A 16,463-nucleotide genomic window follows, 5' to 3' on the forward strand; every position below is an offset into this window, starting at 1 on the left:
GCTCTTGTGAAGCTTGACAACAGCTCACTGAACAAAGCCAATGGGTTTTCAATAGCCTGCATTTAATATTAAATGTCTCTATATCCGCAAGCATAAAGTAGTAATGGGAGATATATCATTGGGAATAAATACCCATCTCAACCTGTGGTCTCATCTCAGGGTTAGATTAAATTCCTGTATTTGCAGCAAAGGAAGCAACAAATTTACAACTTTGCAGGCAAGAGAAGATAGTTGAACAGTTGCTCCGTCTTGATTTACAGTTAATTTACTTTTATCTACCAGTCAATTCACAAATACATTCTGTTACAGGTTTGGGATTTGGAAGAGCTTTCAGAAAGGAAATAATGCTTCATGATCCCTTTCAAATAGTCAACTCTTTTACCAAGGCCTATTGTCAATTACAGCTACAGACTTATCAAAATTTTTGTCTAGATGAATAAAATATTTCAGAGACTAAATATATTCATCCAACCAGTTTGGCTCAGAGAACCTGTAGACTTAAGTTCTTTCCTAGACAGCAAATTCTTTGACCTTTGTAAGGCTCTAATCACCGCCATAAGTCATTACAACTTACCATTCCGTAGGTTCACTTAGAAATTGAAAACACCAGCATAATTTTTCTGCTGTTTGGCACTGAACAGCTACGTTTCTAATGGTTATATTTACACCGGGCTTTCCACATTTCTCTTTTAAAGCCTGTGTAGTTAATGGCAGAATGCGCCTCACTGATAAACACAATGACAGTTCGGTGAGTGGGTATTTGTACCAAATCTGGTTGGGAGGTCTTCTGCAGCTCCCTGACCCCTCAGCCTGCTGGGCAGTAGCACTGTGTGTGGGGAGAGCCATGGCTTGTGCTCCTGCTGAGGCCTGCCCATCGTCCAGAGCTACATGTGTCCTTGTGCCAGCAACAGAAACAGCAGTGACATTTGCATACCCTTCTTTGAGTCTCTCCATTGACTTGGATCCTTCCATGAGAGCAAAATTTGCATGGACTTGAGTGGCAGAATTGGGCTGTGCTTGCAGTAAGGACAGTGAGGAATTGCACAGCACAGTGTGGGGCTGTCCTAGCAGGTCACACTTCGCATTTTGAATAATTTCTTTGATTGTTTGGCCTAATTTAACTCCCAGCTGACCACAGGATCCTGTTCACAATGCTGCTAGTTATTCTACTGCAGAAATTGAGTGTTGGGTTACATTTCAGGCAGGGGGAAACCATAACCCAAACTATGGCATCACAAAAAGGGGTATCCCCCCTCCACTCCAGTGTGTGTGAAACCACAGGACACAATCTAGCCTAGAAAGTCCTTAGCAGTACAAACATCTTGTACCTAAAGGACAGTTACAGGAGCTATTCAGTTGCTACCTATAGTGGTTGTATGCATATCTTGTAAAAGAAACCACTGGTTTGTACTGGTACTCGGTAAGAAGAAGCTACATGATCAGTGAAGGATGCAAATTTCATGATTTGGCAGCAAAAGCTGCCCTCTGGCGGAAAACGTCATTAGGCAAATAAGATGCAACGGGGTCCAATAATACCTCCACACATTCAGCAGTGAGCATTGTTACTGTAGTCACTTTACTAAGTTAACGAAAGAGACTCAAAAACTGAAATACAGAGACTTTATACAGAACGACTTGGGAGTACAAATAAACAAAAGCAACATTCTTCAAGAAATGGATTTTAGTCCTGCTTTATAAACATCAATAAATACTGAAGATGTGAAAATGAAAAAAGAAACAATAAAAAAACTTTAAGTTGTTCAAATATTTATAATTTAAGCTGATTTTTTTATACTTTTGCAATAGGGATTTCATCCAGAAGTCCCTATCTAATTGAAAAAGATAAAAAAAATGTCACCAGCATATTACTGCTACAAACTCAGGGAAGGGGTCACAACTAGGGCAGAAAAATGACACATCCAGTTAGAACCATATTACAATTTGGCAGAAATACTCTTAATGAACACCGTGTATGTGTGAGGAAAAGACAGCATCAATATTACAGGCATGAAATGATGAACAAGTGTCATTATCCATTGTCCAAAATGAAAAAGAACATTAAAAGGGGAAATGAAGACTAGAAAAGGGAAAAAAATGAACCTAAAAAACAAACTAAAGAAACTTTGAAAGCCACCTCTTCATAATAGACTTCTAAGGCAAATGTTGCATGCACTACCTCCCCAAGAAATGAGACAAAGCTCTTCCATTCCCCTTGTGTTGCCTTTCATTTGGTTTCATGAAGAAAGGTTTGAGAGAGCAGAGCGCTGGGAAGAAATGCTACAAACCTCTAAATTAGTGAAAGAACTTCCAGCATCACTGTTATATTCTGGATAGGAGGAACTGGAAGAAATTATGTTTTTCAGCCTCTGAAGTGCAATGATCAAGAGCAAAAGGAGAAAAGCTAAGAGACTAAGGAATATAGAAACATAGACATAGACGTTGGATAAGCGGCCAGGTGATGAATCCACTGAAGTTGAAAGGGATGTGGGATACAGCTCCAGAAAAGTCCCATTTTCCATGTTTCCTACAAATCCAGATGAAGGGTCGGGTTCTGACATTTTTGGGTTTGTGTTTTTAAAATCACAACAGATCTTGTATTCAAAGCCAGCTTTAGCAGCATAACAAAGGGTTTATTTTAGGCGACCATTTTTCCATCACAACGAAGAGATGACAAGTCAGCCAGTGATCAAATTTATCCTTTACTGCTCAAGCCCAGGGCAATGTAAGATTGTATCCTTCAGAACTGCAAGGAAAAAAGAAAAAGCAGCAAGATTAATTTACTAGCAGATAATTTGACTTAATGTTCGCCTCAGACAATCTAGTTCTTTAGTTACAAGTTATTATTCCTTAGCACTAAGCTACAATTCTTAAAGCATTAGCTAACAACTATCCTCCTATCTCTATTTTCCAAAATGGAGGGATTAGGAGACATCCTACCCATCAATGAATTAAAATTGACCCTTCCCCACCATGTGTGGTTTAACTGAGGAATGACACGATCAGAAATGTACTTTATATGGGACAGACTATTGGAATCTAAATTTGTCTTGTGGATAAAAGCTTGTCAAGAAACGAAAATCCCTCTCAAGACTTCAGCTCCTCAACTTAGATGAGCAAGGCTGCTCAACACCGCAAGGGATGACAAATCCACTACCATTAGTCACTCACTCCATATTGCCTTGCCAGAGGTACCCAGAATGAGAAAATCTGCCAGAACTGCTGAAGTGGATCAAATAGTTTCAAAGGTCAAAATGCATCTCACTGTAATGCTGCCATGGTGTTCTCAATGGCAGACCACATTTCAGTGAAGTGTTGCAGCTTCTGATACATACAAGCAAAATGCCGAGGGAAAGGCCAGCCCCGGCAGCTCAGCATACATAAAGTGATGATCTAAGGGCAGCGAATGCTAAAGCGAATGCTCATTTCCCATCTTTGAAAAAGCTTTGCCTCCAGCCACTTGGGTGTTTGAACCTGGAAGCTTGGGTGCTAGCCAAGGTCAGAGTAGCACAGGATGAGCAGATCAGGGTATGCTAAGCTGCTTTTCTTTAAACTGACTTATTTTGTCCCCAGGTGCAGTTTGGAAGTATAAGAGAAGGCTTGTTGATAGAGAACTGCTTGTAAAAAGCTGACATGCTGTAGCTGAATTACCTTTATTTTGACACAAAACAGATAATGGAAGGTGCAAGTGGGTAGGAAATGAAGCTCATTTTCTTCATCTAATCATCCACATGCAAACTTTCTATCCATCCATTCACGGTCAACCTTCTCACTCCAGATACTCAGGCACCACCACCACAAGGCAGCGAGCTTTCCTCCCATGGGGAAGAGAAAATCCATACAGAACTACATTCCCAGCATGGGCCCTCTCATCTTCACCTTACTTGAGCCTCATCCCATGGTCCCAGTTCTACACAATTATCTCTAACTCACAGTTAGAGGCTTTGAGAAAATCCCATTGATTTTCATCAATGCAGGCAGAGCAAACACTGTCAGCATCAGCCACAGAGACAGAATCAGGTCCCTGAAGTAACAAAGTGACAGTCTGTGGTCTCTCCTTCGGTCTGTCACACAACTGGCCAAGTGTCTCTGAGTTTCCATTAAAGTGTCCCAGCACTGTTCCCAGCAATGGTCTGCCTTATATTCTTTCCTTTAAACATGCTACTTCTGATAACCTAGTAAAGCACCTCTTTCTTCAAGAAGCAGACACTTTTTGACACTAGGTGTGACCCAACCTGGACTAAATATCCTTAAGAAGGATAAGGTACTTTGCGGCTTGTGCTGTTTCTTCTCTGAGAACACAGAAGCCTTGGAGACATTCACTAAAACTGCTTCAAAGTTTGCTTTGCAGTCATTGAAGTTATTTGCATAGTTACCCACTGCACTGTTGCACTGTAAATTAAATTTAGGAGGTTATGCTATATGCCATAAAAAGTCCTAACTGCCCGAGTAATCAAGGACTACATTAAACAATAGGTAGAACCTAATTCTATATTTTAAAACTCTATTTTATATCCTATAGCTCAGAACTACACCTATGTCACTCTATAAAACAACTCAAGGCTATTCTCTGGTCTTGGGGACAACTTGTGTGGCACACTGCATCACAACAGCTAAACTCTCTTTTATCCCCATGGACAGGATGGCCAAATCACAGCTGCTTTTGGGAATGAATGATGGCAAATCCTAAACCCAAACATGTCCAGGCATTGTTTGGAGAGTGTCAGTTGGCCAAAACAACGTCAGGATGTGTGCTTGCTAATTCAACAGGAGAGATGATGACAGGCCTATGCCCTGATGTGGATTACTTTGCTAGTAGATAAACATCCATGGATAAAAGGTTATATTCCAGATGTTGTTTTATTGTTTATTTATTGTTTTGTTGCAGAGTTTTTGGTAATCTTAATCAAGGATCCCAGTAGCCTACAAGATATGCAGGAGTACAAAGCTGCATCTGCAGATACCAGATAAAATTATTCTTACCTTTGTGGTATGTAACTCATACTGATGCATAAAATATACTGAAGCAAAGCCATTTTATAACACTAATAGTATTTAACCCCACAAGAAAAAGTATTTATTGTAACTCATGAAGTAAGTCACAACAGACTGAACAAAGAGAGATCCTTATGAGATTATATCCTTTTGAACTGCCTTTAATTTAGTGATGCAAAATTAACTAATGGAACAATATGTGTTCATTTGATGTTCTGCAAATAGTTAAGTACATTATAGCTAATTTATCCTTTTTGAAAGATAAGCTTTGATATAAGGTGTTTATCCTTGATCACCTGTCATAATGAAAAGCAGATACATTATTAATTTAAATGCTGTATAATAACTTAAGGAATTAATTCACATAAATTCTATAACATGCCAGAAGTTAAAAGCTTTTAAATTCTTCATAAATTTGAAATCCACTACATTCCACTTTTACCATTAACAGTTTTGGCCCTGCTACAAGGAAGAACTTTGGCGTGAGACTTTTCTTTGAAGACAGTGGAAAATTTATGGTCTTAAAGAGGACTAATCAGAAGCAAAGAATCAGTTAAGCAAAGATACGAGTGCTTTGCTAGATCAGAGCCTTTATAGGTCTTACAATGTCATCTGGGCTATTTTTAACAGACTATTTTTTAGTGAGATCAGAGACACTGTAAACTTTGATTCCAAATTACTATGGCCCAAATCCTAGTTGCCTCACTCACACTGCATAGTGATGGGATGCGTAAATGAATCTCACCATAAAATGTAGCTTCAGCTAACAAGGCTCTTTGGGTAATATTTTTAGGAAGGAAAAAAAATCTGTGTTTTAATCACATATTTAAAAATATGGACCTGAAGTGTAAGTCCTACTCAGTCTAAAAGAATTTTTACCAACCATCTTTACCCTGTTGGGGTAAAACAGCAAAATCTTACAGAGCATGAACATATCTGGTCCTGACATCTGAGTAGTACTCATAGCAAAAGTGCAAAATGTGTACAGAAATAAAATGGATCCAATCTTGATCCCCAATGACGTTCCCTGGTGCTGTTCCAGCACTGCAGCCCCACTGGAGAGCAGGCAGGAAGGCTCAGCCAGTGACGTGGGTGCAAACGCTGTTCTGGACCGAAATGCAGTTACATAGTCCTAGGGCTGCATGAACCTCTGCCACGTTGCAAATCAGACCTCCCAGCCTTCAAGAGGGGGATCCACAAGCAGTTTTATTCAGTGCACCATAGCTACTGCTTTGGCTGAGGTTCCCGCTTCTGCCAGCACAAGAAGGTAAGTGGCATGAACCATTTGTCTCTTACCCTAATCCTCCAAAGGAATAACTGCCCAATAAAGCCAGGTGTCAGCTTCACCTTCTTGTTTGGTAACTGGTTTTGTGTGTTTCTGAAAACTAAATAGAATAACATCAAAACATCTATCCCAAACCTGATAAAAAAAAAATTATTAGGAATTTTGTCACTGACTACAGAGTTTAATAGTAAAATTGAAAGTGGCTGACTGCAATAAACCCATTGTCTTTCTGAGAGTCGTAAGCTGATCAAAGAATTCAACTAAGGAACCAAAGTTTTCAGATTCTGTAGTGGTCCCTACCTTTCCCTCATCTATTCTTGGGAAGTTGAGTTCGTCTAAGGCAAAGACTGTATATGAAGTGCTGTTGCTGAAGAACTGGAGATGAAGAAGAACTCTGACAGGAGAAGGCTTCCCAAATAACCAGTCCTGAAAACTCCAGGGACAGAAGAAGTGGAACCTGTCTTCTGGGGGACTCAGATTTACATGATGTAGCTGGATGCAGATTACTTTCTCAGAGGCACCTTTGCAATCCCAGGACAGGAATGTGTGGCTTGAGGAGGCTTCCTAAGTCATTCCTACAGCAGTCCAACCCCACTGCTGTAGGAAGTCCCAGGTCATACTCTGCCTTTCCAATACTTGCTGCCATTACACCACTGTTACACAGCTTTGCTGCCCTTATGGACAAACTGCTTAGATAAATTAACTCATTTCAGCAAAACTACTCATGGTACCAAGAAAGCACAGGCTCCACCACCACTCTCTTCTGGTTTTAGATATAAAAGACAGCAAAACCTTGTTCTGTGACTTCAGTCCCCAAATATGAGGTCTGGCACAAAAAGAATGGCTCTGCTAAACATCATTTTTCAACCAGAACCACTATTCAGGTATTATTCTCCAGCTGTTCCTCCATTCATGTCCTCAGTATAAATCACTTTTCACAGGTGAGGACAACCACTCTTATTCTAAGGGTAGGGCTACCTGGCAGAGACTGCAGCCTCAGTTGGATTTTTGTCATCTTTTATCCCCTGGTAAGTGGGAGACAGGTAAATTTGCCTTCACTGAAAGCATGCCAAACTGGGGAGGTGAAGGATTAAGTAAACTGTCACTATGTAAGAGGTAAATCCCAGGTACCATGTAGTATCATGCCTGCATAGCCATGTGAAAGCCATCAAGTCTTTGCAATTTTGATGGCACCTGTCATAAAACCTATTTCTTAAAAAAATGGAAATGGGGTCAGGAGCAGAAGCCTCATCAATTTGCATATGCCCTGGTTGCCAATTTATGTGTAACATATGCAATTTAATCTTGAGCATTGCTGAGACAGTAGTCATCTCCCAGTTCAGTTTAAGGTGAATGTTAAATGAGACTGCAACACTCTCCAAGATGGCAAGCAGTAAACAGAGAGCTCTTCCATATGTCCAGTGTCATAAATCCTTCACCATCCAGTTGTCTGTATTCTGTTTCTCTGCATATCTCGATGCAACAACTCCTTGTCCAGGCTCAATGAAACATAATTTAATGGAGCATACTCACAAACACTGAGGCTTTAAAAACTGAAGAACAGCAAGCAAAAATAAGTCTTGCAGATTCATTTTCTAAGGGGTTTATCAGCCATAGATAAGCACTTTGTTTCCTTGGGTCTTCCTGGCTTTTGTGACTACAAACTAAGAAATACCATGGCTATTTCAGAGGCTTCAAAATGTTTAAGCAGAGAGACAAACTGACATCAAAGGAAATCAGCCTCTGGCCACCAGGCTCCATTATCTCTGCATATACTGTCCTCTTGCAGATCCAGTTCCCATGCTTGCACACATGTATTCCTGGAGATGAGGGTCGAAGAAGCACACCCACACTAAGTGGAACAATGCATCTACAATGGATGTCCTGAGACCATCCCCCTGATGGGAGGATCAGGTGATTAGCAAATGGCACTGAAACTACTGGCCATTAATCTGGCCTGGAAATGGCTACGAAAGGGAGATGAGTTGCTTAGATGGCACTTTGGATCTGTGCAAAAAATGCTTGCTCCGTATGAGGCAGACAGCTTTTTGTTTTGAGTAGGAGAGGCGAGGCAGAGGACATTCATTTAAGATGACACTGATTATCCCTATGAAAGGACTCACAAGTGTGTTCACTGCTCTTTTGCCCTTTTGGAAAGTGAAAGCCAGGATTGAGCAGATAATTATATAATCTCCTGATGACCTGAAACCTGAACCACCTTTTCCTCTTTCAGCATCAGGGCTGGAGCGGCAGGAGGAATGCACAGGGTGCCAGAAGAGCGCCCAGGCGATATGGCGATGCCAGTTCCAGGATGAAACCTCCTCTTCTCTACAGGTGTGTCACCCTCTCTTAGACCCCCAAGTACTGTTATCATGGTGATTACTTCCAAAAGCTGGCAGCAAGTTTTCCCTAGATATACTAAAAAGATTAAGGTTTCTCTTGACCTTCGCTAATTCAATATATGTATGAAGCCTAGTAAGCTTCTGGTTTAATTCTTTCATCTTCATTTTCTACATTTATTTGCTTTAGAATATAGGACTGTATCAATGCACATGGTCCTTCTGGCTAACATGTAACACAAAGCATTTAATTACATTGCATGCTCATACTAAAGGACTGAATGAACTTTACATACAGGGAGCCCTTAAGCCTTGAAAGGGAATTTGCTGCAGACTGGAAAAATGTAGCAGTTTAACATCATGCAACTAAATTAGACAGTAGCCCTAGACAGAAAAGAAGTTACCAACATTGTATTCCATTGAAAATGTGGGTATGAAAGGCAAAGAATGACTGCTCACTTGGAGTTCAACAAGAATATGATCCTTAGTACTTCCTTCCTCACGCAAATGCCTTTGGCAATTGAAAAGCCACAAATAAGTAGGAAGCTTTTTTTTCCTGTTATAGATGGACCCTCCAGGAGCACAGGATCCCTTTACCTCTCTGCCTGGGAAACAGGATCAGTCACCAACTGACTCAATAAAAAGTGCACACAAGGAAAGGAAAAACTATTTCCTGCACAAGCAGTGTCTTCCTTTTAATTTATGATCTAATTTCATTTTTTAATTATGATTTAATATTATTTAAATTTATGACATTTAAAATCTAAGAAGACAAGTGCCCAGATGGCTTGTTTGCAGGTTAAAATCAAGTTATATTTTATTTGGGGTTTTGTTTGGGGCTGGGAAAAAGGAAACTCTCAGAGCCATAAGGATACTTAGATTAATTCAGATAGAATCAAATGCTTGTATCATTTACATTTCCCATGGATCTGCACATTATAGCCTTATTTATATCAATGTAAAGCAAAGATACCATGAGCTGGGAGCAGACTCAGAGCCTGTCAGTTGAATCTGCTCTTTAAATGTATGAGAAAAACAAGCAAAGAGAATGAATAAAATACTTACAAGTAGGAAGATATGGGGTTGCAAGCCAAATGTCCAATGTGCAGGATGTGGTTAGTTATCACGCCCAAATCTAAAGGGACTGCATGCTGAGAAAAGCTCCTATAAAAAAGCAAATGAAAGCTGAAGCATTTAGTAATAACAACATTAATAAAACAAACAAACAAACAAACCCACGAAGGAAAAGTGCTGAATTTTCACTGCTCTCAATGCCAGAAAATTCAGAAGAAAACAAACCGACTGGAAGCCAGACTTGTGTTCTATTCCTGCTAGCCACATCCTTCTGCTGTCCAGTTACAGCACTGCATGTATAATATCAAAACCATGATATTGATATCTCTGCTTTACCGTCATGTCTTGATAACACCTTTCTCCTCTTCTTTTGCAGTGCTCCAGGACCAAGACAACCTGCTGACCCCAGACATGGCTTTAAGCACCAGAGCCCTGTATCTGTATTCCATTCATTTCACATCATCCCCTGAAGTTTCCTGCCAGGAATCAGGTCTTTCTGGTTTACACATCACTATTTATTTATTTATTCTATTTCAGACAATCTGTGGTTTAATTTCACTTACCTGAAATCCACAAACTGAATGTTATATATGTGCAAGGACAGCTAGCAGATTTTTGTGTGCTACATTTGATCGATACCTAAAACTAAAATGTGGCCCTGAATTGTCTTTAATAAAGCAAATTAAATTGACTGTATACAAAGAAACAATTCCAGATGATGCAGATTAAAGCAAAACTAGGGCCACTTTCAAAAAAGATCCTCCCCTCCGGGAAAGAAACAACGTTTGCACAATCATTATACATCTCAGAGCTCTACCCTTTCAGCACTTTTGGTTTGAACTGCATTAAAGAAGCAGATCCCTGGGGATGAATGTTAATCCATTGTTGTGTTGCTTTCATCCCTTCAATCACTGATTCACTTATAGTTTAAGCCTGTCCAAGTTCAATAACGAAAATTATCTAGTGCAGCTGTTAAAAGTCAGCATTGTGGAAATGCAAATGTTTTGATAACATTGATTATACTGATGTTCCGCCTCAGGGGAGCTGGGCAGCTTCCTGATCACTTCCCTGTGCAGAAGGAGAGGTGGGAGGCTGCAGGTGAACCCCGAGGTCTGCTTCCCCAGGGATGGACCCAGCACGCCCATGTACCCCATTGCCCAGAAGCACGTAGGCTGAGGCAGGTGGTGGTACTGGGATGAAGACAGGGATGCAACAGCCCCTGTATACCTCTTCTCTGACAAATCTGCATTGTGTAACAAGGATCTGCCCCTCAGTTTTCTCTGCTCACAGCAGAGATCCTTTCCCTTCCATTTGTTTCTTTCAGAGTGGCTGTTTTCCAGGAAAGAGGCACAAATGCCCATAACAGGGACTTCATATGCAAACAAAACAAATATAAATTATTTTTCTTCTTTTTCCAGCTCTCTTTTGTCTCCTCAGGATCTTCTTTAGCCACTCTTCCCCTAGATAAACAGAGCACTGCTCTTGCCCATTCAGCCCTTCATTCAATACAACACCCCAATCCTTAGCAAGGCAAAGAAAACAGAGCCTACCAAATCTTGAGCTGATTAAACATGCCAGAGAGGCAGTGCAAAACATAACACATCCTCAAGGCTCTTTAAATGCCTGCATTGATATTCAAATGGAAAGCGTACACAGTGAGATGGAGAGGTCTGAGCTTTTAATTACCTTTGAAGAACACAAAAATATTTGGACCAGAACATCAAGAAGCTTATCTACAGGCATACACAGTTGTATCCCATGGTCCTTCATCCTTTCTTGCACCACTCTAATGCCCCCTGCAGCTATTTTCACAGTCTCAAATGCAGCAGTAGCCACAGACAAGGCTTGTGCTGACCATATTTGGCACAGCAGAATTTGACCCAAACACTGTACTCACTCCCATCGCCAATGAGATATGTGGGAAGCATGTACCTATCCATCCCTGTATCTCTCAGGATGTGAATGGGGAAAGGAATCTGATTGCTGTACGTCTGGGACCTCAAACAAAGAAATAGCACATCCCATGGTCCTGCCTGCCATGGGAGTGCGAGTCTGAAATTCACCCAAAGGACACACAGTTGCTGGGGAAATCAGTATCCTCCTTGTGTTGGTTTGCTAAAAATACTTATTTCCCACATCTGTTGAATATTTACTGTGAAAAATTACAGGTTGCTAAAAAATGCCCAACCTCAATATCCCACTCTTTCTTGACCATAGTGATGGGTCGTATTTGATTTCTCAGTGTCCAGTTCCAGCTTTATTCCCTTTATTCCCACTCTAAATAACTTTTGTTCCTGTTGGCCACTTTCAGACAAACTCAACCACGGGCAGAAACCTCAATGGCAAGTTGAGCTCCTAAAGTTTAATGACAGCATATGATCAGGAAGAGATGACACGAAGGTTCACACAGCCCTTTGGTTCCTCCTAATAGCTTTAGGTCTCAGTAACTGACTTCTACAATAAAAAACAGCCCCTGAGATTTCTCTGCCAAAGTAACAGACTGTGGGTGCCCATGGAGACAGCAGGCTGGAAGGAGGACCAGGGCAAGGTTAGCCAGGGAAGAAGGAGGAATTCGTGAGTGTCAGGATTCCTCAATTTCTGCATTTTGTGGAATGACCTCTTGTCTGATTTCTTGCAACCCCAAATTTGAAAGTTTTATTTCAACAGAAAATTTAGTGTAGGGTGGAATGGCTGCTTAATTAGAAATAGACTTTTTCACAGGGGAAAAAGAAAGGAAGGTAAAATAAATAATTCTGTTAAAGTCCATTTCCTTTAGTATATGGAGGGAATAAATATATAAAAGTATTTCAGCTGCTTCTGTCTTACCACCTCCTTTCATGGTTGAGTCATCCTGCTCCTGCTACCCCTCCTTGCAGAGGCTGCAAGCGGCTGTGTGGAGCATCCCAACAGTGATAAGCCTCTTGGGAGAAGATGCCACTCAGCACATGTGGGGTGATGGTGACAAAATTAATCTCAGAACAAACAGAAGTTATTTAAGCTTTGTTAACTCATGTCTGACTCCTAATATGGGCTCCTGATAACCACACTGCTACACCTTTTGTATTTGACACAAGCGGACTGGTGCTGGGCTCCTCACCTGGGGGCCAAATCACCACTGCAGCAGAGGGCTGTATGCTGCATTCGCCCTTCCTGAAGCTGCACAGATTTCTCATGGGACAGCGCTCCAGCTTCTCCACATCGCTTACTCAGAGCAAAACCTATCAGACAAAACACTAAGCCCCAGGGCAAGCAGTTCTTGTTATCAGAGCTTGCTTTCATGCTCCATCACACTCACCTGTGAAGTTAACAACTTGCAGGGCTCAGACCCTCAGGTTCGACATCCCTCCAGGTAAAGGGGGAAAAACCCTCTGAAATATCAGGCACTGTCCCTCCCCTTCACCTACTGAGAACACAGTTTTAGGACAAAATGTGGCTAAATCTAGGAGTGAATGGTTTTAAGGTCTCTGTTGTTCCCTTCAGGGCTGTGGCACAGCATCCTGCCCGATGCCAGAGGAGGTGGCTACACACAAGCGTAGCTGTGAGCCTCCATCTCTTGTACTCCATGGGAGCACGTCCACTCCGCGTGGGTACACGATGCCAGCACATCTCAGGAGCCCTCCCTGCAGACATCAGCAAGCGGCTCTGCTGAACATTAAGCCATCCATAACTTTGCTAGTAAAGGGGGTTATTAGTCCTTAACTAATGAAGTTGTGACCCAGTAAGTGGAGTCCAGAGTAATAAGGAAACACTTTCCTGTGGTAAAATTCAGCTGAAACGCAGGCTTCAATATATTTTATAAAAACAGAGTATATGGTCCATATCAAACCCTAGAAAATGTCAAGCAGATTTCATTTTAACCTCCTTAGAAATCTTGGCACAATATAAGGCTAGGACAGAAATTTGTACACTTTATTTAACAGAAACCTCTGTTAATGCATAATTTTGTTTCAGAATTTTTTCTCCCCCAAAAAGCAGATTCAGTACCAACTACATGCTGTGAAGGGAATTTTAGGCACAGATGTGCAATCACAGCAACTCCCATTGCTTCCCAACTCAGATGCCTTAGCCCACTTCACCAAGAGAGGGAAGAAAACAGCCTTCTCTGATCCTATGGTTCCCCTCAAGGGTATAACAGAAAATATCTACATCCTCATGTCATTCCTTATTTCACAAATGCAGGCTGCATGTCCTCCCTTGAGAAAGAGCCTCTGTCATTATCATATCTGTATTTGTTTGCATAATATTTACATATTGCCACTGTTTGCAAAACAGCCTGCAAAAACTTACAACACTATTGCAAAGGGAGTTGCAGTGAACCACACTGTAACGTGTAAGCATAAGGGGGCAGGGTTGCACCTGAAATGCCAAAAAGAGCAAGTGAGGGTAACATAGAGAGAAGGAGAGTTTCTGCTGGTACCAGATAGAGTGATCTGTGTGACATTGCCTCTAAGATGTCCTAGCTTTAGAGGACACTGTTGTGCTTGAATCCAGAGCCTGACTAATTCCGGTGACAGAGATGGTAGCAGCACGGGTGATGGCTTGTCTTAGCATCTCTCACCAGACAGCCGCTGAAGGCATCATAGCAAAAGCGAACATGCCAGGACATATCAAGGAAATTAATGAAATGATGGAGAAGATGCCTACACGAAGCTACAAGGGAAGTGCAGCGAAATGCAAAGGTGATAGCTTGAGGGAGCCAGATGCAGAGCATGGGCTGAACAAAACACAGGGGGTATGGTCGTGGAAAGCAACAGAGGTGGTATGTTGCATACGGGGAGGCAAACTATTGAGGATACTTGAAAGTGAACCCTGCGGCTGACATGTCCGATGCAGGGGAGAAGGGGGAGCAGCAGAAGGACTGACAAAGAAGGGAGATGCAGCCGAAGTGGCAGGCTGAGAGGTGGGATTTTGCAGCAGCGCCATGGATTGATGATGCCGTAACAGGATTTCCTCTGTGCAAGCCAGGAAAAGGGGGTAACCGCAGTCATGAAGACACAAGGGGAGGAGAGCTTGCAAGAGGGTGCAGGAGGTAGAGGTGAAAATGTCTTGACTTCTTAGTATTTAAATTCCAAGTCTCAAACCTATCAGAAGCACCAGATTTTTCAGTGACTTCTGGAAGCAGTCTATCGTTGAGCTAATTCCTCTTCTGCTTCTGCGTAGATGGGGCGCCAGGAGGAAAACTGCACTGCTTCCTGCCTCTGATGGGGAATTTACAGAATACAATTTATAATTTGTGCTGCACCAGTAAGACCCAATTATGAACCAAGACACTTGGCAGACACAAGGTACCCCAGTCAGCCTTTTATGTCTGAAAAGGCTAACAAAATGCAAATAGCAATAACTTCCTAAGCCAAATATATTCTTATACATACACTCACCTACTTGGTGATAGTACTAGAGCAAACTTGGATGCCAAAATAGCCCAAGACCCCTTCCATGCTAGTTCAAGGTCCTACAGCATTTCTCCTGTTGACAGCAATACACACATACTGGATATAGCAAGTAGCAGCCTGCAGTCACGTCAGAGCAGAGGAAAGCCAGGGAAACAGAAGGAAGGCAGGGGTGCCTGCCTCTCCTTCCCTCACCTTGGGTGATTTGGATGACCCAGTCTGAGGAAAAGGTGGGGAAAGAAGGCAGCCAGTAGCCAGCTAAAACCAGCAGCAACCATCCCTAAGGGGGACAAGCCCTTCTAGGCATTATAGCAGAGAGAAGGAGGCTGGTGGTTTCAGGTTGCCCTTAGTTTCAGTCTGTTCAGGCACAGAAAAGTCAGAGCAGGGTCAAAATTACTGTAAAACACAAAATCGTACAGAAACAGACATCACCTCTTCAGCTGGACCCTTATCAGAATAAAATTGCCAGCACTATGTACATCCTATATGATCTGGATTTTATACATTTGTTTTATTCTACTTTCTCCCACTCTGCTATAATAATCTCAGAATTAAATTTAATAATACTCAGTATTCGCTCCTAATTGTCTTTGCTTATACAAAAATGTTAAACAACGTGGCAGACACTCAGCCCTTTACCACTATTTTCACAATCTTCCTCTAACTACTGTTCAGCATTTGCAAGGATAGGAAGAGTTTACTTCACTTGCTTTCTGTCTCAAACTTCATTACCTCTTCTGAGATGATATTGTAACAGCCTGCAGCTTTTAGCTAGACATAAAGTGGTTGGAAAGGGCACATTTTTGTGCATCTATCCTGTTTTCTTTTTCCACGTTGTGGTGTCTAAGCTCAGCTCTTCTACCAGTACACTGGATAGGCATTTTACAATTTACTTGCAGAGGGAGCAATTCCTCTCCCGTCATCTTCCTGCAAACACTGTGAAAGAGCACACGGGTGGCAATCTATGCTTATACCCACAGAGCCAAAAATGTGCTTGCACAGTGATGACCCAGCGCTCTGCACTATCAAACCCTCAGTCTGCAGTATCTTTCAGAAATGGAAACCAACCTGTGCCTCCCTTCTCTCCACATCCCTCCTTCCAGAAACAGCGCACCCCCAGATGCTGTCCCCATGCTCCTCTAGAGCACTCCCTTCTCTGCCCCCAGTAAAAGCAATTTTTCCAAAACGAAGAAGCGTTCGTTCAATCCAAGCACTTTGACAACACACGAAGTCAGGAAGGACAAAACCAGGTTCTTTCCAAAACACATTTGGGAACAATCAAACCCAGGCCTAACACAAACCTAGGTTAAACGCATGTGAAAACCAAATGCCCTTGATGACGGCACACGAAAGACAAAACACTGAGAAGACTCTCTCGGAGCA

At 41.8% G+C, this 16,463-nt stretch overlaps 1 protein-coding gene across 1 annotated transcript; it reads right to left on the reverse strand.

The window, feature by feature from the left end:
- Positions 1–1,841: 1,841 nt before the first annotated feature.
- SERTM1 (serine-rich and transmembrane domain containing 1) lies at positions 1,842–2,614 on the reverse strand. Its single transcript, XM_010190523.1, has one exon. The coding sequence runs from the start codon at positions 2,556–2,558 to the stop codon at positions 2,235–2,237; it is 324 nt and encodes a 107-aa protein (XP_010188825.1). The 5' UTR covers positions 2,559–2,614; the 3' UTR covers positions 1,842–2,234.
- Between the last annotated feature and the right edge of the window lie 13,849 nt (positions 2,615–16,463).

Source organism: Mesitornis unicolor, unplaced genomic scaffold (assembly GCF_000695765.1).
Source record: "Mesitornis unicolor isolate BGI_N332 unplaced genomic scaffold, ASM69576v1 scaffold22628, whole genome shotgun sequence".
NCBI classification, from domain to species: Eukaryota; Metazoa; Chordata; class Aves; order Mesitornithiformes; family Mesitornithidae; genus Mesitornis; species Mesitornis unicolor.

Excerpts from the sequence above, each read along its gene's own strand:
- SERTM1 (XM_010190523.1), bottom strand. The coding sequence starts at position 2,558 with ATGTCAGAACCCGACCCTTCATCTGGATTTGTAGGAAACATGGAAAAT.